The sequence below is a fragment of the Nomascus leucogenys genome, chromosome 12, assembly GCF_006542625.1.
Source record: "Nomascus leucogenys isolate Asia chromosome 12, Asia_NLE_v1, whole genome shotgun sequence".
Lineage (NCBI taxonomy): Eukaryota > Metazoa > Chordata > Mammalia > Primates > Hylobatidae > Nomascus > Nomascus leucogenys.
Window position 1 is genome coordinate 45429243 of NC_044392.1, and position 26358 is coordinate 45455600.

General features: G+C 43.3%; 1 protein-coding gene across 4 annotated transcripts in view; it reads left to right on the top strand.

Moving 5' to 3' along the window:
- Nucleotides 1-26358, top strand: part of GON4L (gon-4 like) — a 112029-nt gene that overhangs the window by 57654 nt on the left and 28017 nt on the right. For all 4 annotated transcript variants that reach the window (XM_030824261.1, XM_030824262.1, XM_030824264.1 and 1 more), the window contains exons 12-15: nt 7575-7676; nt 17137-17177; nt 18405-18508; nt 25275-25473. In XM_030824261.1, coding sequence (XP_030680121.1) covers nt 7575-7676; nt 17137-17177; nt 18405-18508; nt 25275-25473 — 446 coding nt within the window. The remainder of the gene's footprint in view (nt 1-7574; nt 7677-17136; nt 17178-18404; nt 18509-25274; nt 25474-26358) is intronic.

Consider the following 26358-nt stretch of genomic DNA (forward strand, 5'->3'; position numbering starts at 1 on the left):
CCTCCCAAAGTGCTGAGATTACAGGAGTGAGCCATCGCGCTCAGCCAGTATATTGTAAATGAATGAAGTTGTTGAATAAACTCAGATATGCCATCAAAGTGGCGTAAATGCTGTTGTAGGTTTTAGAAGAGGACAGGGTAACTTTTGTTTAGGATGATCAGAGACAGCTACATGAAAGAGCTGGTAATTGAAATGGACCTTGGAAAGATTTTTGAAAACAGTGACAGGGAGAAGAGGAGGTGTCTGAGTAGAAGTGACATGATATACTCTATATGCTGGGTTCTGTAGGATATATTCTTTCCAGAGTTTTCTCTTTTTTCACTGTAAAACTGTAAGAGTAATATATGCTTGGTATAAAGAAATCAAATATTACAGAAATAAAACAATTAAAGCCTTCCCCCCCAAGTAAAATGTACATATCTACATACATGAAATTTTTAATTTTTTTTTTTGGGTTTATGTATCTCTTAGAGTTTATTTATTGGCACTTCATTTTCCTACCAGTCCTTTCCAAAGCCTTTGACACCAAGGTTCAAGTTTCGTTCCCCAGAGGGACTACTGATAATAGTTTTATATGCATCTGTGAGAGTTTTCAATGTGTAGTTACTTTTTAGTTTTCCACATTAATGTGGGGATAAGAATAATTAAATTTTAATCATAAATTTAAATTTAAGACTTTTCTCAAACATTTACAAAAGATAGTCCAGGCATGGTGGCTTATGCCTGTAATCCCAGTACCATGGGAAGCCAAGGCATGAGGATTGCTTGAGGCCAGGAAGTCAAGACCAGCCTGGGAAACACAGTGAGACCTCATTTCTATTTTTTTTTTTTTCTTCAGACAGAGTCTCTCTCTGTCGCCCAGACTGGAGTGCAGTGGTGTGACCTCGGCTCACTGCAACCTCTGCCTACTGGGTTCAAGCAATTCTCCTGTCTCGGCCTCCTCAGTAGTTGGGATTACATGCGCCTGCCACCTCGCCTGGCTAATTTTTGTATTTTTAGTAGAGACAGGGTTTCACCATATTGGTCAGACTGGCCTCGAAATCCTGACCTCAGGTGATCCACCCGCCTTGGCCTCCCAAAGTGCTGGGATTACAGGCGTGAGCCACCGCGCCCGGCATTTCTATTTTTAAAATAAAATAAAATTTTAAAAAAGAGAGAGAAAATAACAAGAAGCAAATTGTTTTAAATCTTAGCATATTTCTTTTTTTTACCCACCCTCTGTAGTAGAGGGGCTAACAAGCCACAAAATGAAAAAAATTGTGTAAGGAGAAAAAGATGGAGTTTGAAGCTGAGTCATTAACATGTAAAGTATAGAATCAGTTCCTTAATAATTAGCAACTGATATATTATCCCATTAGTCATTCTGATAGGAGTCTAAGCTTCTGAGTTTTCCATTCCTCACCCTTTTGACAATCTGATGAAAACTATGCAGGCTTCCCCCAGAAAGAAATGTACATATCCAAAGACATGAAATTTTTATATGATTTTTGGGAGATACGTATCTTTTAAAGTTTATTGACACTTCCTGTTTCTACCAGGTTCAGAAATCTCCACAAAAAGGAATGGACAGGACAGATAGAGGACAGATAGTTCCTTTTTTTTTTTTTTTTTTTTTTTGAGCAGCAGCAGATTTATTGTGAAGAGTTAAAGAACAAAGCTTCTACAGCGTGGAAGGGGACCCGAGTGGGTTGCCCAAGGACAGATAGTTCTAACCACTTTGTAGACAGTGAAATCTCAGAGAAATTCATTGTCTTGCTCAAAGTTACAGAATCAATTTGTTATACTCCTAGGAGTAGAACCCAGTTTAATATTCTAGGAACATGTCTCAATCAGAGACGTTTCACGGTAAGTTAAACCTTTTATTTTTTTTTTTTGAGACGGAGTCTGGCTCTGTTGCCCAAGCTGGAGTGCAGTGGCACAATCCCTGCTCACTGCAACCTCCGCCCGGGTTCAAGTGACTCTTCTGCCTCAGCCTCCAGAGTAGCTGGGACTACAGGTACATGCTACCATGCCCAGCTAATTTTTGTGTTTTTAGTAGAGATGGGGTTTCACCACGTTGGCCAGGCTTGTCTCGAACTCCTGACCTTGTGTTCCACTCGCCTCAGCCTCCCAAAGTGCTGGGATTACAGGCTTGAGCCACCGCACCCGGCCTAAACCATATTTTTTTTGAGACAGAGTTTCACTCTTGTCCCCTAGACTGGAGTGCAATGGTGCGATCTCGGCTCATCGCAACCTCTGCCTCTCAGGTTCAAGCAATTCTCATGTCTCAGCCTCCCAAGTAGCTGGGATTACAGGCATGGTGGCGTATTTTTACACCTGGCTAATTTTGTATTTTTAGTAGAGTCAGGGTTTCACCATGTTGGTCAGGCTGGTCTCGAACTCCTCATCTCAAGTGGTCCACCCACCTTGGCTTCCCAAAGTGCTGGGATTACAGGTATGAGCCACCATGCCAGGCCACCATGCCCGGCCTAAACAATTTTTTAAAAAGATATGACTTTTCATAATGAGCTGTATTTTTTGTTTTGTTTTGTTTTGTTTTGAGACGGAGTTTTGCCCTTGTTGCCCAGGCTGGAGTGCAATGGCATGATCTCGGCTCACCGCAACCTCTGCCTCCCGGGTTCAAGCGATTTTCCTGCCTCATCCTCCTAAGTAGCTGGATTACAGGCATGTGCCACCACGCCTGGCTAATTTTGTATTTTTAGTAGAGATGGGGTTTCTCCATGTTGGTCAGGCTGGTATTGAACTCCCGACCTCAGGTGATCTGCCCACCTCGGCCTCCCAAAGTTCTGGGACTACAGGCGTGAGCCGCTGCTCCTGGCCTTCATAATAAGCTGTGCTTTTTATCTTTGACCCAGGCTAATACAAAATAATTACAGTAAGAAAGTCAGGTTCTCCTAGCTTTATCGGTAGCAGCAGCTTTGGTGCTCATTTTCATCACTTTGGTTCAAAGGCCTGAGATGGTAGCTATTGGGAAGGAAAGGCCAGGCAGAACTGACTTTCAGGATTTCGTTTCTCATAATTTGGTTCCGAGAACTTGAATCAGAATTGAGGAGTGTATGGATATATAGGGTGATGTTTATTAAAGATAGAGATTTCAGGGCTTCACCCCTTACCTACTGAATCGGAATCTAATGAGTATGATCTGGGGATCTAATTCTGATATATCTAAAGGATTGGAAACTACTGGTCTGGGAAAGGTAAGAGTGCAAGATTAAAGGTTGATTGGGGAATTGGACTAATGGTTGGGGGGGGTGTGAAAATCCTCTTTTCTTAAAATAAAACTTCAGTTTTGTTTTGTTTTGTTTTGTTTTGTTTGAGACAGAGTCTCACTCTTGTCACCCAGGCTGGAGTACAATGGTGCGATCTTGGCTCACTGCCACCTCCACCTCTCAGGTTCAAGCAGTTCTCCTGCCTCTGCCTCCCTAGTAGCTGGGATTACAGGCACATGCCACCATACCCGGCTAATTTTGTATTTTTAGTAGAGACGGGGTTTCACCATATTGGTCAGGCTGGTCTTGAACTCCTAACCTCAGGTGATCCGCCCGCCTTGGCCTCCTAAAGTGCTGGGATTACAGGCGTGAGCCACCACACCCAGCAACTTCAGTATTTTTGTATGTGCCTATTCGGACAGATTTTTAAAAGAGCACACAAAGCCAATGATTAGGATGGGTGTGGCCTCCAGATCTACCAGTTGAGTTAAAAGACAATACTGGAGGAGTATATCAGCTGGGTAAATACTGACATTGTTAATAAGTCAAAAAAGTGATTAAGCTCAGAGGACATATTCCACAATCAGGGTACTAAAAGCTAAGCAGAACTCAGAAGAATCCCCCCTAAATGATTTTTCAGCATCTTCGTTAAATGAGTGCTCTGAGAATAATATTGGCTGACCCATTTGTGTGGTGTGGGCAGAAGCTATCTATTGCAGTTCTTGCATCCAGACAGATGGAGTCCAAACCTGTGCACACTACTCATTATTATGGGCTCTTCCATTATTCAGCAATGTTTGTTAAGAACTTGCTGGCCAGGCGCAGTGTTTCACACCTGTAATCCCAGCGCTTTGGGAGGCTGAGGCAAGCAGATCATGAGGTCAGGAGATCGAGACCATCCTGGCTAACATGGTGAAACCCTGTCTCTACTAAAAATACAAAAAAAAAAAAAATTAGCCGGGCGTGGTGGCGGGTGCCTGTAGTCCCAGCTACTTGGGAGGCTGAGGCAGGAGAATGGTGTGAACTCGGGAGGCAGATCTTGCAGCGAGCCGAGATCGCCCCTCTGTACTCCAGCCTGGGCGACAGAGTAAGACTCTGTCTCAAAAAAAAAAAAAAAAAAAAGAACTTGCTGTGAAGAGACTTATATAGAAAGTACTGTAGAGATTATGAATTATGAAGGCAGTATTCTATTCCTAAAGAAATAAAGAATTTATATTGATAAGTTAAACCCACAAATAGATGAAAAAGATTTGATAATTAAATAGTTATATGTAAACAATGCAAATTAATATAAGCTGAGTAGAAATGTTGAGTAAAGAATTATCAAGTTAGTTTAGGATTTAATCAGCACATTTTTCAGTGATTGTGAATTTTAAATGTGTGTCTGTATAAGTATATATATATTTATATTTTTATATTTATATAAAAATATATATATTTGTTTTTGAGACAGGGTCTCACTCTGTCACCCTCACTGGAGTGCAGTGGCATGATCATGGCTCACTGCAGCCTCAAACTCCTGGGCTCAAGCAATCCTTCCAGCTCAGCCTTCTGAGTAGCCGGGACTACAGGCACACGCCACGACACTTGGCTAATTTTTAAAAAGTCATTTGTAGAGATTGGTTCCCACTGTGTTGCCCAGGACATATATATGTGTTTTGTTTTGTTTTTCTTTTTAGGCAGAGTCTCACTCTCACCCAGGCTGGAGTGCAGTGGCACGATCCCAGCTCACTGCAACCTCTGTCTCCCAGGTTCAAGTGATTCTCCTGCCTCAGCCTCCCAAGTAGCTGGAATTACAGGCACGCACCACTACTCTTGGCTAATTTTTGTATTTTTGGTAGAGACGGGGTGGGGGGTGTCTCACCATGTTGGCCAGGCTGGTCTCGAACCCCTGACCTCAAGTGATCTTCCTGCCTCGGCCTCCCAAAGTTCTGGGATTACAGGCGTGAGCCACCATGCTTGGCCCAGGCTGTATACGTCTATTTATAACGAAAGATGCTTATTTATGGCCAGGCGCGGTATCCAGTCTGGGCAACAAGAGCAAAACTCCCTGTCGAAAAAAAAAAAGATGCTCATTTATTATGAAAAGTTAAAACATTATGGAATGGGGGCCAGGCTCTATGGCTCACGCCTATAATCCCAGCACTTTTTGGGGGCCGAGGCAGGTGGATCACCTGAGGTCAGGAGTTTGAGACCAGCCTGACCAACATGGTGAAACCCCGTCTCTACTAAAAATATAAAAATTAGCTGGGCACAGTGGTGCACATCTGTAGTCCCAGCTACTCGGGATGCTGAGGCAGGAGAATCGCTTGAACCCAGCAGGTGGAGGTTGCAGTGAGCCAAGATCGAGCCACTGCACTCCAGCCTGGGCGACAGAGAGATTCCATCTTAAAAAAAGAAAAAAAAAAAACATTATGGGAGGGTATACAGAGAAATCTTGGTTAATAGTTTTATGTGTTTCTTTCTAGATACTCTGTGGGTATTCAGTCAAGCATGTATTTATCTCAAACAAGAATTTTTTTCCACAAAAAGAATCATACTATACATATCGGTCTGCATCTGCAACTTGCTTCTTTCACTTAGCAGTATAACTTATATATTTTTCCATTATAATACATAGAGATCACCTCTTCTATTTAATGGATACATGATAGTAAGAAATTTAGGTATTCTCTTTTTGGTCTTTTTTCTTTTTTTAAATCAGTTCCTCAGTCACACTAGCTGCATTTCTCAAGTCACATGTGGCTAATGGCTACTCTATGATACAATACAATACATGTATAGATCATTTCCATCATCACAGAAAGTTCTGTTAGACAACACTGATCTAAAATTATCTGGGGAAAAATATTACCTTAATATATAACAATTCCATAATTTAATGACTCCTTCATAATTTTTACTTAGTAATTGAAAAGACAGTTTAGCATTAACATTAAAGAAAATTAGGCTGGGCCTTGTGGTTCACGCCTGTAATCCTAGCACTTTCGGAGGCCGATGCAGGTGGATCACCTGAGGTCAGGAGTTCGAGACCAGCCTGGCCAACGTGGTGAAACCTTGTCTCTACTAAAAATAGAAAAATTAGCCGGGTGTGGTGGTGGGCATCTATAATCCCAGTTACTTGGTAGGCTGAGGCAGGAGAATTGCTTGAACCTGGGAGGCAGAGTTTGCAGCAAGCCAAGATCATGCCACTGCACTCCAACCTGGGTGACAGAGCGAGACTCCATGTCAAAAAAAGAAAAGAAAAAAAAATTAAAAGGGAGAAAAACACCCATATTTCTATTATTCTAACCTAACAAATGTTTATTATTTTTGTATATTTTTAGTTATGATTCTTATTGTAAGGACATAATTTTTCATGCTTATGATTATTATGTATGTATTGTACTTTTGTCATATATGTGTTGAACATTTATAGAATGGTTACATATTCACATTTTATATGTGTACATTTTGAGTATCCCCTTCATCCAAAATGCTCAGGACCAGATATTTTGGATTTCAGATTTTTTCAGATATTAGAATATATGTATTATTATACTTAACAGATAGGCATACCAAATTTGAAAATTTGAAATCTGGGCAGGGTGCAGTGGCTCACACTGTAATCTCAGCACTTTGGGAGGCCGAGGCATTCAGATCGCTTGAGCCCGGGAGTTCAAGACCAGTCTGGGCAACATAGCAAAACCCTGTCTCCACTAAAAATACAAAAATTAGTTGGGCATGGTGGCATGTGCCTAATCCCAGCTACTTGGGAGGCTGAGGTGTGACAATTGCCTGATCCTGGGCAGTCAAGGCTGCAGTGAGCCATGATCATGCCACTGCACTCCAGCCTGGGTGACAGAATGAGACCCTGTCTCAAAAAAACGGAAAAAGAAAATTTGAAATCTGAAATGCTCCAATGGCTATTTCCCTTGAGAGTCATGTTTGCACTCACAAAGTTTCAGATTTTGGAGTTTTGGATTTGGAATGCTCAACCTGTACTGTCTTATACTAAGAAATTATAATTATATAGTCATTCTCTAATTGTTGGGAATTTGGGCCATTCCTTTTTTCACTGTCAGCTTCATTGTACAAGTAGCTTTTACAGAAAGTATTATTTTCATGGAATATACTACACAAAATTAGCTGGGTGTGGTGGCATATGCCTGTGGTTCCAGCTACTCAGGAGGCTGAGGTGGGAGGATCACTTGAGCCCGGGAGGCAGAGGTTGCAGTGAGCTGAGGTTGTACCACTGCACTCCAGCCTGGGCGACAGAGTGAGACCCTGTCTCAAAAAAATAAAGAATAAATGTGCTTTATTGGAACAGATTCTTAGAAGTTTGAGAACAGAGTTAATGAGCATCTAAAACACTTTTTTTCCTAGATGAAGCAGATGATGATGATGATCCAGAATATAATTTCCTGGAAGACCTTGATGAACCAGACACAGAGGATTTCCGGACTGACCGGGCAGTGAGAATCACCAGTGAGTCTGTGTTTATTATAAGTCCTGCTCTTGACTCTTTGCAGCTGCCTTTGTTTACTTTGTAGATTTTTAGGGGTGAAGTTTGCAGCTTATCCATGTTAAGACATTTAGGTTTCCTTTACCCATCTGATTCTTTAAATTTAGGTATATATTCAGAAAGCCCATCAGTTGTTCATTTGTATATCCCACAGTCATGTATTCAGTCCTTACTGTTTGGCAGGGATTGTGCAAGATGAATAAGACATGGCATCTGTGCTGTAGGAGTTCAGCCTAGTAGGGTGATAGAAACAGAAAAAGTTACAATACAAAGTGATAAATGCTGTAACAGATTTTACATAAGGTATAATAATGACCTAAAAGAGAGTGTCATCTCCTAGTGTATGATACGGACTAGGATAGGAGAACTTAGGAAAGAATTTGCAGAATAAAATGGCTTTTTGTCTTAGTTTTGAAGGAGGAATAAGACATTTGGTGAATAGGGACAGAGAGGAATATTGCAAATAGAAGAGCATCCGCAAACCACAGAATTGTAAAACATCAAAAAAGTATGTTTGGAAAATAGTAAGTACTTTGGTGGTGGTGTATGAGTGAAAAGATAGAAAGTGGTAGATAAGATTAGGTAGTGTTTACATCATGGAGGATCTTTAAGCTCTCAAAATGAGGTTTAAGGGTGGGCACGGTGGCTCATGCCTGTAAACCCAGCATTTTGGGAGGTGGAGGCAGACAGATCACCTGAGGTCAGGAGTTCAAGACCAGCCTGGCCAACATGGCGAAACCCTGTCTCTACTAAAAATACAAAAATTAGCCAGGCGTGGTAGTAGGCACCTGTAATCCCAGCTACTCCGGAGGCTGAGGCAGAAAAATTGCTTGAACTCAGGCGGGAGAGGTTGCAGTGAGCCGAGATGACACCAATGCACTCCAGCCTGTGTGACAGATCAAGACTCCGCCTGAAAAAAAAAACAACAAAAACAAGGTTTAAGCAGTAAATCAGTAGGAACTGATTTGGATTTTAGAAAGATCACTTTGATTTAATACCAGTTGAATGTATTAATTTTTTAGGTAAAGTGAACAAGACTGGAGGTATGGAAAACAATTATGATAACTTGGCTTGAGTTATTTACACCTGTAATCCCAGCACTTTGGGAGGCTAGGGCTGGAAGATTGCTTGAGCTCAGGGGTTCGAGACCGGCATAGGCAACATAGAGGAACTTTGTCTCTACTAAAAATTTAAGGAATTAGCCAAATGTGTTGGCACGTACCTGTAGTCCTAGCTACTCAGGAGGCTGAGGCAGGAGGATTGCTTCAGCCCAGGAGATCAAGGATTCAGCAAACTATGATGGTGCCACTGCACTCCAGCCTTGGTGGCAGAGGGAGACCCTGATTCAAAAAAAAATATCATTGGCTAGTGTGTCAAGCATAGAAAACATACATTTCATCCTGAAGAAATTCTACCTATGGGGAGAAGGAAAAATAAAAAATATATTTCATACGCCATTGATTTTTATTGCATGTATGCATGACCCTGTACTGGAATAATATACACGACATGGAGAAGGTAAGATGCTGGCTCTTGACCAGGTTATGCAGAGAGCTTTATAAACATCCAAGATATACCTAATTAATGCAGTTCTTTGTGTAAAGAGAATTATGTAAATACAGTCCTTTAGAACTTACATTTTATTTTATTGCCTTATTGTGCCTTTCACTTTGCTTTTAAGATTAGAATACCATTTCCTTTGTGAAGATCTTCCATTTATTTTGATGTATTATCACGGATTATCAAGGATAGTGGAAGCATTGAAAGGAAAGCACCAGGAATTAGAGAAAATGTAGAATGAGGATTTAGGCTTTGAGAAAACTCAAAGGAGAATCTAGGAAGGTACAAGAAAAACCTAGAAAATCTAGTGTCGTAGAAACCAAAGGAAGAGTCTTTTGGCTGGGGAACAGTGGCTCATGGCTATAATCCCAGCACTTGGGAGGCTGAGGCGGAAGGATTGCATGAGCCCAGGAGTTCAAGACCAGCCTGGGCAAGATAGTGAGACATTGTCTCTACAAAAACATTTTAAAAATAAAATAAAAATTAGTCAGTCGTCGTGGTGCATGCCTGTAGTCCCAGCTACTTGGGAAGCTGAGGTGGGAGGATCACTTGAGCCCAGGAAGTGGAGGCTGTAGTGAGCAGAGATCACGACACTGTACTCCAGCCTGGGTCAGAGCAAGACCCCGTTTCAAAAAAAGAGTCTTTCAAGAAGGACAGAATGGTCAACAGTGTTATATGCAAGTAAAGAAACATCTGCTTAAAGCACAAAAGCAGATCTTAAGTTCAGCTATCATCCTGGAATATATTTGCCTTCCCTTTTTGATTGTTACTTTCTTCAGTTTACATATAATTTCTCAGGGAGATCCTCCTTCATTAGGATTGATCTTCTTGCTTTGCATTCCCATACCACTCTTTTTGTCCTTTTATATACTGATCACCTCATAATTGCTTATTTAATATCTGTCTTCTCCCCTAGATTGTGAGCTTCTCAAGAGCTTTGTATTGTTTATTGATGTAAAGCTGGTGGCAATATTTGCCAATCAAATAGAGATGGGTAAATGAAGGGCGGTCTTTCTCGTCATACAGTTCTGTGATGATAGTGAAAGCTGGAGTAGAATTTTTAATTTTTTTTTCTGCCTCTTGTGTCTCATTGTCATATTTGATTATAATCTCTTTAAAAGGACTTATCCTTATATGGATAACTAAAATAAAAAAAATTAAAAATCATAGAATCACAGAGTTTGAAAAGCTCCATGTGGTCATGTTTTCTGCCCACTTGAGAATTTGTTTACACCTCCTCTGAGGTGGCCTTTTTAGTCTCTGTTTGTATACCTTCAGTGACAGGGAGCTCAGCAATTCTGCAGATAGAGTATTGTAAACTTGAACACCTCGATTAATACTTTCCTTATTGAACCCAAATCTGAATGCAAATTCAGATACTTCCCTTATTGAACCCAAATTTGAATGCAAAGCAAGAAGATCAATCCTTTTATATTCCTCCTATTTGTCTTTATGTTATGTTATGTTATGTTATGTTATGTTATGTTATGTTATTTTTTTATTTTATTTTATTTTTTGAGATGGAGTTTCGCTGTTGTCGCCCAGGCTGGAGTGCAATGGTGCGATCTAAGCTCACTGCAAACTCCACCTCCTGGGTTCAAGCGATTCTCCTGCCTCAGCCTCCGGAATAGCTGGGATTACAGACGCCTGCCACCACGCCCAGCTAATTTTTGTATTTTTAGTAGAGACGGGGTTTCACCAGGTTGGCCAGGCTGGTCTTGAACTCCTGACCTCAGGTGATCCACTCGCCTTGGCTTCCCAAAGTGCTGCGATTACAGTCATGAGCCGCACTGCGCCCAGCCTCCTATTTGTCTTTTGTTGTTAAAAAAAAAAAAGCAATTTATCCCCAAGTGTACATATTAAAAGATGTTTCTTAAGCTTTTTTTTTTTTCCTGTGCAAAACATAGGAAAGTTTCAAGTTTCTTCTGCCACATTTCTTCTTCTCCAAAGCCTTGGTGTCCAGACCTCTCACCACGCACATTACTCTTCTCTGGATTCTAGCATTTATTTTCTTTAAACTTTTCCCCTGTTACATCTTATTATGAAATTTAAAAATATATATAGAAAAGTTGAAAAATTATACAGCTAACATTCATATACTCACCACCTACTTTTTTGTGAGACGAAGTCTCACTCTTGTTCCCCAGGCTAGAGTGCAATGGTGTGATCTCGGCTCACTGCAGCCTCCGCCTCCCAGGTTCAAGCAGTTCTCCTGCCTCAGCCTCCTGAGTAGCTGGGATTACAGGCGCCTGCCACCATGCCTGGCTACTTTTGTATTTTTAGTAGAGAAGGAGTTTCACCATGTTGGCCAGGCTCATCTCAAACTCCTGACCTCAGGTGATCTGCCTGCCTCAGCCTCCCAAAGTGCTGGGATTATAAGCGTGAGCCACCGAGCCCAGCCTCACCACCTACTTTCTATAGTTTTTTTTTTTTTTTTTTTTTTTTTTTTTGAGATGGAGTCTCACTCTGTCTCCAGGCTGAAGTGCCGTGGCGCCATCTCGGCTCACTGCAACCTCTGACTCCCTGGTTCAAGTGAATCTCCTGCCTCAGCCTCCCGAGTAGCTGGGATTTTAGTCACGTGCCACCATACCGAGCTAATTTTTGTATTTTTAGTAGAGACAGGGTTTCACCATGTTGGCCAGGATGGTCTCGATCTCCTGACCTTGTGATCCACCCACCTTGGCCTCCCAAAGTGCTGGGATTACAAGCGTGAGCCACCGTGCCCGGCTGCACCCAGAAAATTTTTAAGTTTTTTGTAGAGATGGGGTCTCAATATGTTGCCCTGTAGTCCCAGCTACTCAGGAGGCTGAGGCGGGAGAATCGCTTGAACCCGGGAGGTGGAGGTTGCAGTGAGCCGAGATCGCGCCACTGCACTCTAGCCAGGGCAACAGAGTGAGACGCTGTTTCAAAAAAAAAATTATCTGGGTGCAGTGGTGTGTGCTTGTAGTCCCAGCTACTCTGGAGACAGAGTCAGGAGGATCCCTTGAGCCCAGAATTTCAAGGTTGCAGTGAGCTGTGATCATACCACTGCCACTGCACTCCAGCCTGGGTGACAGAGTGAGAGCTTGTCTCAAATAAATAAATAAAAAATAATAAGGTATAAGAAGCATTTACATTGTCATAGGTGATAAGTAATCTAGAGATGAGGTATACAGGAGGATGTGTGTAGATTATATGCAAATACTACACCATTTTTGTATAAGGGACTTGAGCATCCTCAGATTTTGGTATCCATGGGCTCCTGGAACCAATCTCCACAGAGACTGAGGGATGACTTTATTTGCCTTATCATGCAGCTGTCCATCTCCCTGTCTGTCTGTGGATGCATCTTAGTTTTCAAATGCATTTCAGAGTAAATTATACTTCACTGTTTTTTTGTTTTTTTTTTTTTTAATTCAGACAAGGTCTATGTTGCATGGGTTGGTCTTGAACTCTTGCGGTCAAGTGATCTTCCCACCTCAGCCTTCTGACCAGCTGAGATTACAAGCATGCACAATAGCACCTGGCTATACGTCACTTTTTTTTTTTGTATTTTTAGTAGAGACGGGGTTTCACCATCTTGGCCAGGCTGGTCTCGAATTCCTGACCTCGTGATCCTCCCACCTCTGCCTCCCAAAGTGGTGGGATTACAGGCATGAGCCTATACTTCACTTTTAACCACTTCAGCACCCATATAATGAACTAGAGCTCAATATTTGTTTACGATTTCTTTTTATAGGTAATTTTACACACAGTGTATATCATGCACATCTCAAGTGTACCATTTAATGAATTTTTTTTTTTTTTTTTTTTTTTTTTTTTTTTTTTTGAGACGGAGTCTCGCTCTGTCACCCAGGCTGGAGTGCAGTGGTACGATCTCGGCTCACTGCAAGCTCCGCCTACCGGGTTCACGCCATTCTCTTGCCTCAGCCTCCCGAGTAGCTGGGACTACAGGCGCTTGCCATCACGCCTTGCTAATTTTTTGTATTTTTAGTAGAGACGGGATTTCACCGTGTTAGCCAGGATGGTCTCGATCTCCTGACCTTGCGATCCACCTGCCTTGGCCTCCCAAAGTGCTGGGATTACAGGTGTGAGCCACCGCGCCCGGCTTTTTTTTCTTAATCACAGGTTAAGTTTGCCAGTTTTAGAACCTCACATAAATGGAATCATAAATGGAATCATACAGGATGTGCTTTGTGTGTAAGGCTTCTTTCACTCAGCATAATATTCTTAATATTCTTAAGATATTATGCTTCTTTCACTCAGCATAATATTTTTAAGATTCATTTGTGTTGCATGTGTCATTAGTTTGTTCTCCTTTATTGTTGAGTAGATTTTCATTGTGTATATATACTACAGATTATCTATTTTTGTGTTGATCACCTGGGCTATTTTTAATGTTGGGTAATGAATAAAGCTGCTCTGAACTTCTTTGTGCAAGTCTTTGTGGAAATGCTTCCTTTCTCTCTCTCTTTCATTTGTCCCCACTTATGAGTTAGAAAAGCCATATTTCATTAATCTTGGGTCAGCTATATAGGAGACGAATCACTGGGTCACAGGGTAGGTTTAGTTTTATAAGAAATCGCCAGACCATTTTCCAAAGTGGCTTTCCATTTCACATTCTCATCAGAGTTCTGGTTGCTCTACATCCTCAGCAATATTTGGATTTTAATTTTTTTTTGTTGGCTGGGCATGGTGGCGCACACCTGTAATCCCAGCACTTTGGGATACTGAGGCAGGCAGATCATTTGAGGTCAGGAGTTCAAGACCAGCCTGGGCAACATGGTGAAACACTGTCGCTACTAAAACTACAAAAAATTAGCCAGGCGTGGTGGCGCATGCCTGTAATCCCAGCTACTTATGAGGCTGAGGCATGAGAATTGCTTGAAGCCAGAAGGCGGAGGTTGCAGTGAGCTGAGATTGTGCCACCGCACTCCAGCCTAGGCAACAGAGTGAGACTCAGTCTCAAAAAAAAAAAAAAAAAAAATTAAATTACTTAATTGATTTTGTTTTGTGTTTGAGACAGAGTCTCACTCTGTCTCCCAGGCTGGAGTGCAGTGGTACTATCTCCGGTCAGCATAGCCTCCGCCTCCCGGGTTTAAGAGATTCTTGTGCCTCAGCCTCCCAAGTAGCTGGGATTACAGGCATGTGCTACCATGCCCGGCTTATTTATTTATTTATTTATTTATGAGATGGAGTCTCTCCCTGTTGCCCAGGCTGGAGTGCATTGGTGCTATATTGGCTCAGTGCAACCTCCACCTCCTGGGTTCAAGTGAGTCTCCTGCTTCAGCCTTCCGAGTAGCTGGGATTCCAGGTGCATGCCACCATGCCTGGCTAATTTTTGTATTTTTAGTAGAGACAGGGTTTCACCATGTTGGTCAGACTGGTCTCAAACTCCTGACCTCAGGTGATCTGCCCGCCTCAGCCTCCTAAAGTGCTAGAATTACAGGTGTAAGCCACTGCCCCTGGGCTGGATCTTAATTTTTTTAATGTCCTTCTAAGAAGGGGCTTTATAGAATTGTTCACCGTCTTCCAGACATAGTGTTAGACTCTGCTCTGGTTCAGTGATATGTTTGCGTTGTTGGTTATGAGCCCCATTTTGGAGCAACTGTGTCTTATTGAACTTGATATCAACCAAAACTTTTTTTTTCCCTCAGATTCTTGTAACAACCAAAACTTTCAGGTCTTTTTCACATTATTTTTAAGCCACGTCACCTTTTCATGCAGTTAATATACTGATCTTTAAAACTCTTGCTGGGCGCGGTGGCTCACGCCTGTAATCCCAGCACTTTGGGAGGCTGAGGCGGGCGGATCACGAGGTCAGGAGATGGAGACCACGGTGAAACCCTGTCCCTACTAAAAAATATAAAAAATTAGCCGGGCATGGTGGCAGGCGCCTGTAGTCCCAGCTACTCAGGAAGCTGAGGCAGGAGAATGGCGTGAACCTGGGAGGTGGAGCTTGCAGTGAGCCGAGATCGCACCACTGCACTCCAGCCTGAGCGACAGAGCGAAACTCCGTCTCAAAAAAAAAAAAACAAAAAAACTCTTAACTGTAGGACTGGGCACCGTGGCTCACCCCTGTAATCCCAACACTTAGGGAGGCCAACGTGGGAGGATCGCTGGAGCCCAGGAGTTTGAGACCAGCCTGGGCAACATAGCAACATGCTGTCTCTATTAAAAAAAAAAAAAATTCTTAAACGTAGAACTTTAAATTTATCCCTATATGTTGCATCCAGTTGATTTGAGAAAATATAATTTTGAATTTTCCGTCTGTTGGATTGGCAGTCCCTTTCAGCTTTACATCATCTACAGATTTGTTAAGTATGTTCCCTGGGTCTTCTAAGTCACTGATGGAGTTCTTGAATAGTTCAGATCCAAAGACAGCATCCTATAAAACCCTGTTGGAAACTTGTCTTTCTCTCTCTCTTTTTCTTTTTAGACAGTATCTTGCTCTGTAGTCCAGGCTGGAATGCAGTGGCATGATCTCAGCACACTGCAGCCTCTGCCTCCTGGACTCAAGATATTTCTCTCACCTCAGCCTCTTGAGTAGCTGGGACTGCAGGTGTGCGTCACCAAGCCCAGCTAAATTTTTTTGTAGAGATATGGTTTCAACATTTTGCCCAGGCTAGGAGACTCATCTCTGGATTCCATTCAGTACTGTGTGGATTTGGTTAGGTCATCTAGTTGTAAAATCATCTAGCTCACATTTTCTCCTGTCTTCTTCCTTTTAGAATTTAAGCTTCATGAGACTAGAACTCTCTCTCTCTGTTTCTCTCTCATTCTCTCATATATCCCAAGCATCTAAAACATGGATTGAAGCATAGTGCTCAATAAATGTGTTTTTTTTTTTTTTTTTTTTTTTTTTTTTTTTTTTTTTTTTTTTTTTTTTTTTGAGACAGAGTCTCGCTCTGTTGCCCAGGCTGGAGTGCAGTGGCGCATTCTCCTGCCTCAGACTCCTGAGTAGCTGGGACTACAGGCGCCCATCACCACGGCCGGCTAATTTTTTGTATTTTTAGTAGAGACGGGGTTTCACTGTGTTAGCCAGGATGGTCTCAATCTCCTGACCTCATGATCCGCCCGCCTCGGCCTCCCAAAGTGCTGGGATTACAGGCGTGAGCCACCATGCCGGCCTAAATGATTAGTTTTTTTTGTTTGTTTGTTTTTTTGAGAGGGAGTCTTACTCTGACCCCCAGGCTGGAATGCAGTGGGGTGATCTTGGCTCACTCCAGGCTCAGCCTAATGGCTTCACACCATTCTCCTGCCTCAGCTTCCCGAGTAGCTGGGACTACAGGCACCCACCACCACGGCCGGCTAATTTTTTGTATTTTTAGTAGAGACAGGTTTCACCGTGTTAGCCAAGATGGTCTCCATCTCCTGACCTCGTGATCCGTCTGCCTTGGCCTCCTAAAGTGCTGAGATGACAGGCGTGAGCCACCACGCCTGGCCTCAAATGTTTTTGAATAAGTGAATGAAGGATAGCCAGTCATGGTGGCTCATACCTATAATCCCACCATTTTGGGAGGCCGAGTTGGGCTGATTGCTTCAGCTCAGGAGTTCGAGACCAGCCTGGTGAAACCTCATCTCTACAAAATATACAAAAATTAGCCGGGCGTGGTGGCATGCGTCTGTGGTCCCAGCTACTTGGGGAGCTGAGGTGGGAGGATCGATTGGACGAGGGAGGGGATGCGGAGGTTGCAGTGAGCCGAGATCGCGCCACTGTGCTCCAGCCTGAGTGACATAGTGAGACCCATCTCAAAAAAAAGAAGGATAGATATGAAGAATGTTTCATGCCTTGTTGAAAACATTATACATTGTCTTCATGGAATTCCTCCTTATTGTAAAATCTAATTTATACTAACAACATACTGTCTGGCTTTCTTGCAGAAAAGGAAGTAAATGAGCTGATGGAAGAGCTGTTTGAAACTGTGAGTAATGATCCTCAAGTGAGAACATGGGATTGTAAGTCGGTTCTCCAGCAAGATGTGTCATTTCGTCTCTGTGATGCTCCCTCTAGGAGAGGGGGGCTGACTGAACCAATTCTCCTTTTAGTCTACCTGGGAAAGAATATAATGACAAGAGAATTTTGCTAACTACTAGACTCTTGATTATATACATGTATGTTGTTCTTATTTACATTTTCCTTGAAACTTCTTTTTTTTTGAGGGAGGTCTCGCTCCGTCACCCAAGGTAGAGTGCAGTGGCGAAATTACAGCTCACAGCAGCCTTGACCTTCTAGGCTCAAGCAGTCCTCCATCTAAGCCTCCTGAGTAGCTGGGACACACCAACACACCCAGCTAATTATTTTATTTGTAGAGACAGGGTCTTACCACATTGCCCAGGCTGTTCTGGAACTTCTGGGCTCAAGCAATTTTCCTGCCTTGGGCCTCCCAAGGTGCTGGAATTATAGGTGTGAGCCAGCATGCCTGGCCCCTGGAAAACTTTTGATGACTTCCCCTACTGTCATTTGGTGTGTCCTCAAAGATTGTCAACTAGTTTTAAACTATTTTGTGCACAAATAATTACCTTTTTCATAAATTTGTTTCAAAAGATTTTTCGTTTTAAGAGATTGATCATTTTGAGGCTGGGTGCGGTGGCTCACGCTTGTAATCCCAGCACTTTGGGAGGCCACGGCAGGTGGATCATCTGAGGTCAGGAGTTTGAGACCAGCCTGGCCAACATGATGAAACCCTGTCTCTACTAAAAATACAAAAATTAGGCATGGTGGCGGGCACCTGTAGTCACAGTTACTGCAGAGGCTGAGGCAAGAAAATCGCTTGAACCTGGGAGGTGGAGGTAGCAGTAAGCCCAGATTGTGCCACTGCACTCCAGCCTGGGTAATAGAGCAAGACTGCAAGACTCTGTCTCAAAAAAAAAAAAAAGAGAGAGAGAGAGAGATTGATAATTTTGAGTTATCCACGCTCTGTCCTTACTGTTACAAGTTGACTGGTTGAACGACTTCTTTCTTGGCATAATAGCCATCCCAAGTGTGGGTTTGTGGGAGTCCTGAAGTGAGAAAGTTCTGACATTGGCTCTTTTGGGTGCCAGCATTATTAAAGTCTTGTAATCTATAGTTTTCACTCTTCCTTCCCAATACTGGAGCAACATTCAGAGGCCCATTCCCCAGGAAAACCCTCCCTTTCCTTTGCCCACAGTTCCAAGATGAGATGGGATTCTCCAACATGGAAGATGATGGCCCAGAAGAGGAGGAGCGTGTGGCTGAGCCTCGTCCTAACTTTAACACCCCTCAAGCTCTACGGTAGGCTAGTTGAAGACCTTGAGATTTGGAATAGAGGAAAAGTTTATTTTTGAAAAGGTTTTCAGAAGTTGCAATTAATAATTTTTCATCCCAAACCAGCTTCTGTTACTGATGTAAGGATGCAGAGCCCTGTCAGGAGTTAGGTGTCAAGTGAAGTCTTCTTGTTATGGGGCAGGGCAGCTGTAGGTCAAGGCCAAGGGAAGGGAGAAAAAACAGTAGCTGGCATCCATATCCACTTCTCCAGGTGAGTGATGCTGGAGAGGTATGTAGGACTTTATGTGGACAGCCACACAAACTACCCCATATTGTAATATCCATTCTGTCCCTTTTGTTCTTTTTATGTGCCATTAATATCTGCTAAATGTGACTGAAAATTTGTTAGTCATCTAGGCATTAGTGGAGCAAACCCTGAAGCACCTGCAGTAAGGAGTCTGAAACATATGTGCTGACCTTTTTGCCTGAAGTTGGCACTTGTGTTACAGCATCCAGAAAGTAGAGGCTTTAATTTTTTCCTCATTTTGTGGTGGATTTGCATCTGCACTTTATTCTATTGTTATCCATTGCGAATAGCAGCATATAGTCATTAGATGGATGGCTAGATGTCAGGATGCATTTTGTGCCATAAGTGGAACAAAGCAAAGAGAACAGACCCTGTAATTAGTCCTGGGTTTAAACCTAACAACATTACTAAGTATAGAGCTTGGGATCCATCTGAAAGCTAGACCTTTAGGGATTTTCCAATTTAGTGAAAAAAGATAAGATATGCCAACCAATGTCTAAAAACTAGAAATACCAGTAATTCTCCATTACAACAAGTATCACAATACAACTACATCAAAAACCTCAAGATTGCTAAGTCAGTATTTGACCCATTATTTTAAGTTACAGCTCATAGAACAAAATTCTGTTATAGCAGAATGGAACCATTCATCCTGGAAACATATAATGGGATTTGATCTATAAATGTGCTTTGGTTCTGCTGATCGACTCTTTGTAACTTCTGAAAATTTGGGAAGTATAGGCTGGGCGTGGTGGCTCATGCCTGTAATCCCTACACTTTGGGAGGCTGAGGCGGGGGGATCATCTCAGGTCAGGAGTCCAGACCAGCCTGGCCAACGTGGTGAAACCCCATCTCTACTAAAAATACAAAAATTAGCCAGGCATGGTGGCGGGTGTCTGTAATCCCAGCTACTCGGGAGGCTGAGGCAGGATAATCACTTGAACCTGGAAAGTGGAGGTTGCGGTGAGCCGAGATGACAGCCTGCTTGACAGAGAGAGACTCTGTCTCAAAAAAAAATAAATAAATAAATAAAATTTGTAAAGTATAGAAATAATTTAAAACTCTTGTTAGAATTCAGTTACCTTCTGGTATTCGGTAGAATACAGTCATATATCATCTCATGGTGATACATTCTGTGAAATGTTATCATTAAACGATTTCATCATTGTGTAAACGTAGAAAGCACTTGGATAAACCTAGATGGTTTAGCCTACTGCATACCTAGGCTATACGGTATAACATATTGCTCCCAGGCCACAAACCTGTATAGCATGTTATTCTGCTGAATACTGTAGGCAGTTGTAACACAATGGTAAGTACATATGTATGTAAACATAGAAAAGGTACAGTAATCTTATGGAGCCACCTCTGAATATGTGGTTCATTATTGACTGAAACATTATGTGGCACATGACTGTACTTGGGCAGCTGCTGCTTCTCTTTCAGTTGCAAATGCAAACCTGTTATAATCTTTGACTAAATAAAGCATCCTGGATTCTGTAAGTCCATAGATAGTAAAAACATCTTAAAACACAATAAACAAGAGAGACAAAAAAAAGAACAAAACAAGAACCCTGGGAAAGCGAGTTATCTGTGCTTCCCTTGTCAGTTATCCAGGTAATACTTATTAAAACTAGGTGCAAGGCTGCGTGTGGTGACTCACACCTGCAATCCCAGCATTTTGGGAGGCCAAGGCGGGCAGATCACCTTAGGTCAGGAGTTCCAGACCAGCCTGGCCAACATGGTGAAACCCCATCTCTACTAAAAATACAAAAATTAGCTGGGCGTGGTGGCATGCGCCTGTAATCCCAGCTACTTGGGAGGCTGAAGCAGGAGAAATGCTTGAACCCGGGAGGCGGAGGTTGCACTGAGCTGAGATTGTGCCACTGGACTCCAGCCTGGGTGACAGAGTGAAACTGTCTCTCAAAAAATAATAATAGGCTGGGTGCGGTGGCTCACGCCAGTAATCCCAGCATTTTGGGAGGCCAAGGCAGGCGGATCACAAGATCAGGAGTTTGAGACCAGCCTGACCAACATGGTGAAACCCCGTCTCTACTAAAAATAAAAAAATTAGCCAGGCATGGTAGCACTCGCCTGTAATCCCAGCTACTCAGGAGGCTGAGGCAGGAGAATCGCTTGAACCCAGGAGGCAGAGTTGCAATGAGCCAAGATCATGCCACTGCACTCCATCCTGGGAGAGAGAAAGAGACTCCATCTCAAAATAATAATAATAATTATTATTATTATTATTATAGGTTGGGCGTGGTGGCTGGCGCCTTTATTTTTATTTTATTTTATTTTATTTTTTTTGAGACAGAGTCTCGCTCTGTTGCCCAGGCCGGAGTGCAGTGGCGCAATCTCGGCTCACTGCAGGCTCCGCCTCCCGGGTTCACGCCATTCTCCTGCCTCAGCCTCTCCGAGTAGCTGGGACTACAGGTGCCCGCCACCATGCCCGGCTAATTTTTTGTATTTTTAGTAGAGATGGGGTTTCACTGTGGTCTCGATCTCCTGACGTTGTGATCAGCCCGCCTTGGCCTCCCAAAGTGCTGGGATTACAAGCATGAGCCACCGTGCCTGGCCGGCTGGCGCCTTTAATCCCAGCACTTTGGGACGCCGAAGTAGGCATATCACCTGAGGTCAGGAGTTCGAGACTAGCTTGGCCAACATGGTGAAACCTTGTCTCTACTAAAAATGCAAAAAAAATTAGTCGGACGTGTTGGCAGGTGCCTGTAATCCCTGCTACTTGGGAGGCTGAGGCAGGAGAATCGCTTCAACCTGGGAGGCAGAGGTTGCAGTGAGCCGAGACCGCTCCATTGCACTCCAGCCTGGGCAACAGGAACAAAACTCCATCTCAAAAATAATAATAATAATAATAATAATAATAATAATAATAAATACAACTACATGCAGGCTATGTTTCCATTACCTTCTTTTTTATGCTTCTGGTCTTCTGTTCCTTCAGTGGTAGTAGTGCAGGTGATCAGGTTTTCAGTTCTCAGAAGATTGTATAAGACAGTCCCACGGGCTTTAGGTTTTTACCCTGCGCTGCCCAAACCCACAGTAAATACTATAAAAGAAAGCATGATTTTTATCCCCAATAGATAAATAACTTTTTAAAATTATTGAAAACACTTATTTATCTATTGCTGTAATATTGGAGATCACTTGAAATATGATAACCTGCCTGTAGCTACATCAACAGGTCTTATCCTGATTGCATAGGGTATCAACGCGTGCTTAATCACTTAAGTATCTTTTTCTCCTTTTACTTCAGAACTGTCATGCTGGGTTTTTCAGTGTTTTGCTTCAGCCTTGGAAACAGTCTCTCAGGAGGGTAGGGGTGGGAAGTTAGGGTTAGGAACCTTAGAAGAGGAATTTATTTTATTTATTTATTTTATTTTTTTGAAACGGAGTCTTGCTCTGTCGCCCAGGCTGGAGTGCAGTGGCGCAATCTCGGCTCACTGCAGCCTCTGCCTCCCGGGTTCAAGTGATTCTCCTGCCTCAGCCTCCCAAGTAGCTGGGATTACGGGCACGCATCACCACGGCCAGCTAATTTTTGTATTTTTTCGTAGAGACAGGGTTTCACCACATTAGCCAGGCTAGTCTTGAACCACTGACCTCAAGTGATCCACCTGCCTTGGCCTTCCAAATTGCTGGGATTACAGGCGTGAGCCACCACGCCCGTCTATTTCTTGACCTTTTAATAATTGTCATTCTGACTGGCAAGGCTTGCTTTCTTAACAAGTCAAAAATCTTGTAGCATGAAGCAGGAAAAGGATATACTCAAATAACTAAAGTAATGGTAGTTCACATGAACAGAACTGAGTAGTTAGTTCAAATATTACCCTACTGCTCTCCATGAAGGTATTTTCTTTTAGCCCTTTAAATTCCTCTTCCTGGCTGGGTGCAGTGGCTCACGCCTGTAATCCCAGCAATTTGGGAGGCCAAGGCAGGTGGATCACTTTAGGTCAGTGATTCGAGACTAGCCTGGCTAACGTGGTGAAACCTTGTCACTACAAAAAATACAAAAATTAGCTAGCCATGGCAATGCGTGCCTGTAATCCCAGCTACTCTGGAGGCTGAGGCAGGAGAATCACTTGAACCCGGGGGACAGAGGTTGCAGTGAGCCGAGATCATGCCACTGCAGTCCAGCCTGGGCGACAGATCAAGACTCCATTTCAAAAAATAAATAAATAAATAAATAAATAAATAAATTCCTCTTCTAAGGTTCCCAACCCTAACTTCCCACCCCTACGCTCCTGAGAGACTTTTTCCAGGGCTGAAGCAAAAATTCAAAAACCTAGCATGTCAGTTTGAAGTAAAAGGAGAATAAGATACCTAAGTGATTAAGCACATGCTGATACCCTATGCAGTCAGGATAAGATCTGTTGGCCAGGCGCGGTGGCTCATGCCTGTAATCCCAGCACTTTGGGGGACTGAGGCAGGTGGATCATGAGGTCAAGAGATCGAGACCATCCTGGCCAACATGGTGAAACCCCGTCTCTACTAAAAATACAAAAATTAGCTGACTGTGATGGTGCGTGTCTGTAGTCCCAGCTACCCAGGAGGCTGAGGCAGGAGAATCACTTGAACCTGGGGGGCGGAGGTTGCAGTGAGCCGAGATCATGCCACTGCATTCCAGCTTGGCGTCAGAGCGAGACTCCGTCTCAAAAGAAAAAAAAAATCTGTTTATGTAGCTACAACAAGCAGGTTATCTTTCTTTCTTTTTTTTTTTTTTTTTTTTTTTTTTTGAGACAGAGTCTCGCTCTGTCGCCCAGGCTGGAGTGCAGTGGGGGGATCTTGACTCACTGCAAGCTCTACCTTCCGGGTTCACCCCATTCTCCTGCCTCAACCTCTCCCGAGTAGCTGGGACTACAGGCGCCCGCCACTGCACCCAGCTAATTTTTTGTATTTTTTGTAGAGATGGGGTTTCACCATGGTCTTGATCTCCTGACCTCGTGATCCGCCCGCCTCTGCCTCCCAAAGTGCTGGGATTACAGGCGTGAGCCACCGTGCCCGGCCAACATGCAGGTTATCATATTTCAAGGACTCCCCAATATTACAGCAATAGATAAATAAGAAAATGTAGTATTCCACCATGGAATACTATACAGCCATAAAAAGGTATGATATCATGTCCCTTTCAGGGACATGGATGGAGGTGAGCCATCAGCAAACTAACATAAGAACAGAAAAACAGGCCGGACGTGGTGGCTCATGCTTGTAATCCCAGCACTTTGGGAGGCCGAGGCGGGCGGATCACGAGGTCAGGAGATAGAGACCACGGTGAAACCCCGTCGCCACTAAAAATACAAAAAATTAGCCGGGCGTGGTGGCGGGCGCCTGTAGTCCCAGCTACTCGGAGAGGCTGAGGCAGGAGAATGGCGTGAACCCGGGAGGCGGAGCTTGCAGTGAGCTGAGATTGCGCCACTGCACTCCAGCCTGGGTGACAGAGTGAGACTCCGTCTCAAAAAAAAAAAAAAAAGAACAGAAAAACACCACCACCACCACATGTTCTCACTTATAAGTAGGAGCTGAACAATGAGAACACATGGGCACAGGGTGGGGAACAACACACACTGGGGCCTGTTGGGGGAGCAGGGGAAGGGAGAGGATCAGGATAAACTGCTAATGCAGCTGGGCTTAATACCAAGGTGATGGGTTGATAGCTGCAGCAGACCACCAAGATACACGTTTACCTGTGTAACCTCCACGTCCTGCACATGTATTCTGAAACTTAAAATTAAAATTTTGAGGGCCAGGCATGGTGGCTTACGCCTGTAATCCCAGCACTTTGGGAAGCCGAGATGGGTGGATCATGAGGTCAGGAGATGGAGACCGTCCTGGATAACACAGTGAAATCCCATCTCTACTAAAAATACAAAAAATTAGCTGGGCGTGGTGGCACGTGCCTATAGTCCCAGCTACTTGAGAGGGTGAGGCAGGAGAATCGCTTGAATCCGGGAGGCGGAGGTTGCGGTGAGCTGAGGTTGTGCCACTGCACTCCAGCCTGGGTGACAGAGCGAGACTGCGTCTCAAAAAAAATTTAAATTTTGAAAAAAAAAATGCAAGGCAGTGCAGCCTGAGTGGATAGGGAAATGGGACAAGCTGAACCTGGGATGGGGGCAACAAGTAAATGAGAAAAGAAATGAGAATGATGAGTTCCCACCAGCTCCTTGGCTGCTTTGTTACCCAGGTATTTGTCTGTTCCTAGCATTTTGATTTTTTCTATATTTGTATATTATTTAGAAGAGGAATTATAGAGGAATGGGATGGAATGTAATATAGAATCGTCATATTTGATGCATGCTAACTACTTTGGGAAAAGATTTGTAAAAGGCTGAGAGTTTGACTGTTGGCTAAAGTGAGATGGGGGTTAGTAGGGAATGAAAATTGTTCAGGCTCTTTGCTCATCATTGGAATGAACTGGATGTGTTGTGGACCTACGGAAACACTCAAATTCAGTCATCTCCCTGTTGGGAATAGGTTTGAGGAACCACTGGCCAACCTGTTAAATGAACAACATCGGACAGTGAAGGATCTATTTGAACAGCTGAAGATGAAGAAATCTTCAGCCAAACAGCTGCAGGAAGTAGAGAAGGTTAAACCCCAGAGTGAGAAAGTTCATCAGACTCTGATTCTGGACCCAGCGCAGAGGAAGAGACTCCAGCAGCAGATGCAGCAGGTAAGATTTTTCTTGGTCATGTTAATATTGGATTTTTTTTTTTTTTTTAATTGAGACAGAGTCTGGGTCTGTCTCCCAGGCTGGAGTGCAGGGGCCCGATCTCAGCTCACTTCAACCTCTGCCTCCTGGGCTCAAGCTATTCTCCTGCCTCAGCCTCCCAAGTAGCTGGGACTACAGGCGTCTGCCACCATGCCCAGCTAATTTTTGTATTTTTAGTAGAGACGGGGTTTCACCATATTGGCCAGGCTGGTCTCGAACCCCTGACCTTGTGATCCGCCTGCCTCGGCCTCCCAAAGTGCTGGGATTACAGGCATGAGCCACCGCGCCTGGCCGTGAATACTGGATTATACCAAGGCCTAACTCTGAGGCCAGAAATTAACAGCTTTGTAAAAGTCAGAGATAGTTACCTTACCACCTCCTAAAACCATAGTATCTTCACCTCATTAGGAGCTCAAGAAGTCATCATGTTCATGCCTTATGGCTCAAGGAAGAGAGCACACAAGGACACTAATGGTATTCAGAAATACAGATTTCAAAGAGTCCTTAGTAATCTATTCTGAAATTAACAACCTTCACTGTGAGAAGTAGGGTTGTTTTTCCTTTTTCTAACCTCAGTCCCTCTGGATTGAGGTTAAGCTTCCTCTGGTTCTGTCATTTTGTTCAAGGGAACATGTCTGAGAGATTTATGCCAAGATCCTAGGTTGTTTTCATACTCCTTTCAGAAAGCAAAATATATGTGATAAAGTTGCAAACATCTTGGTTATTGTCTCTCTGGGGGCTGGGTTACGGTGGCTCACACCTGTAATCCCAGCACTTTGGGAGGCTGAGGTAAGAGGATTGCTTGAGCCAGGGAGTTCGAGAGCAACCTGAGCAACATAGTGAGAC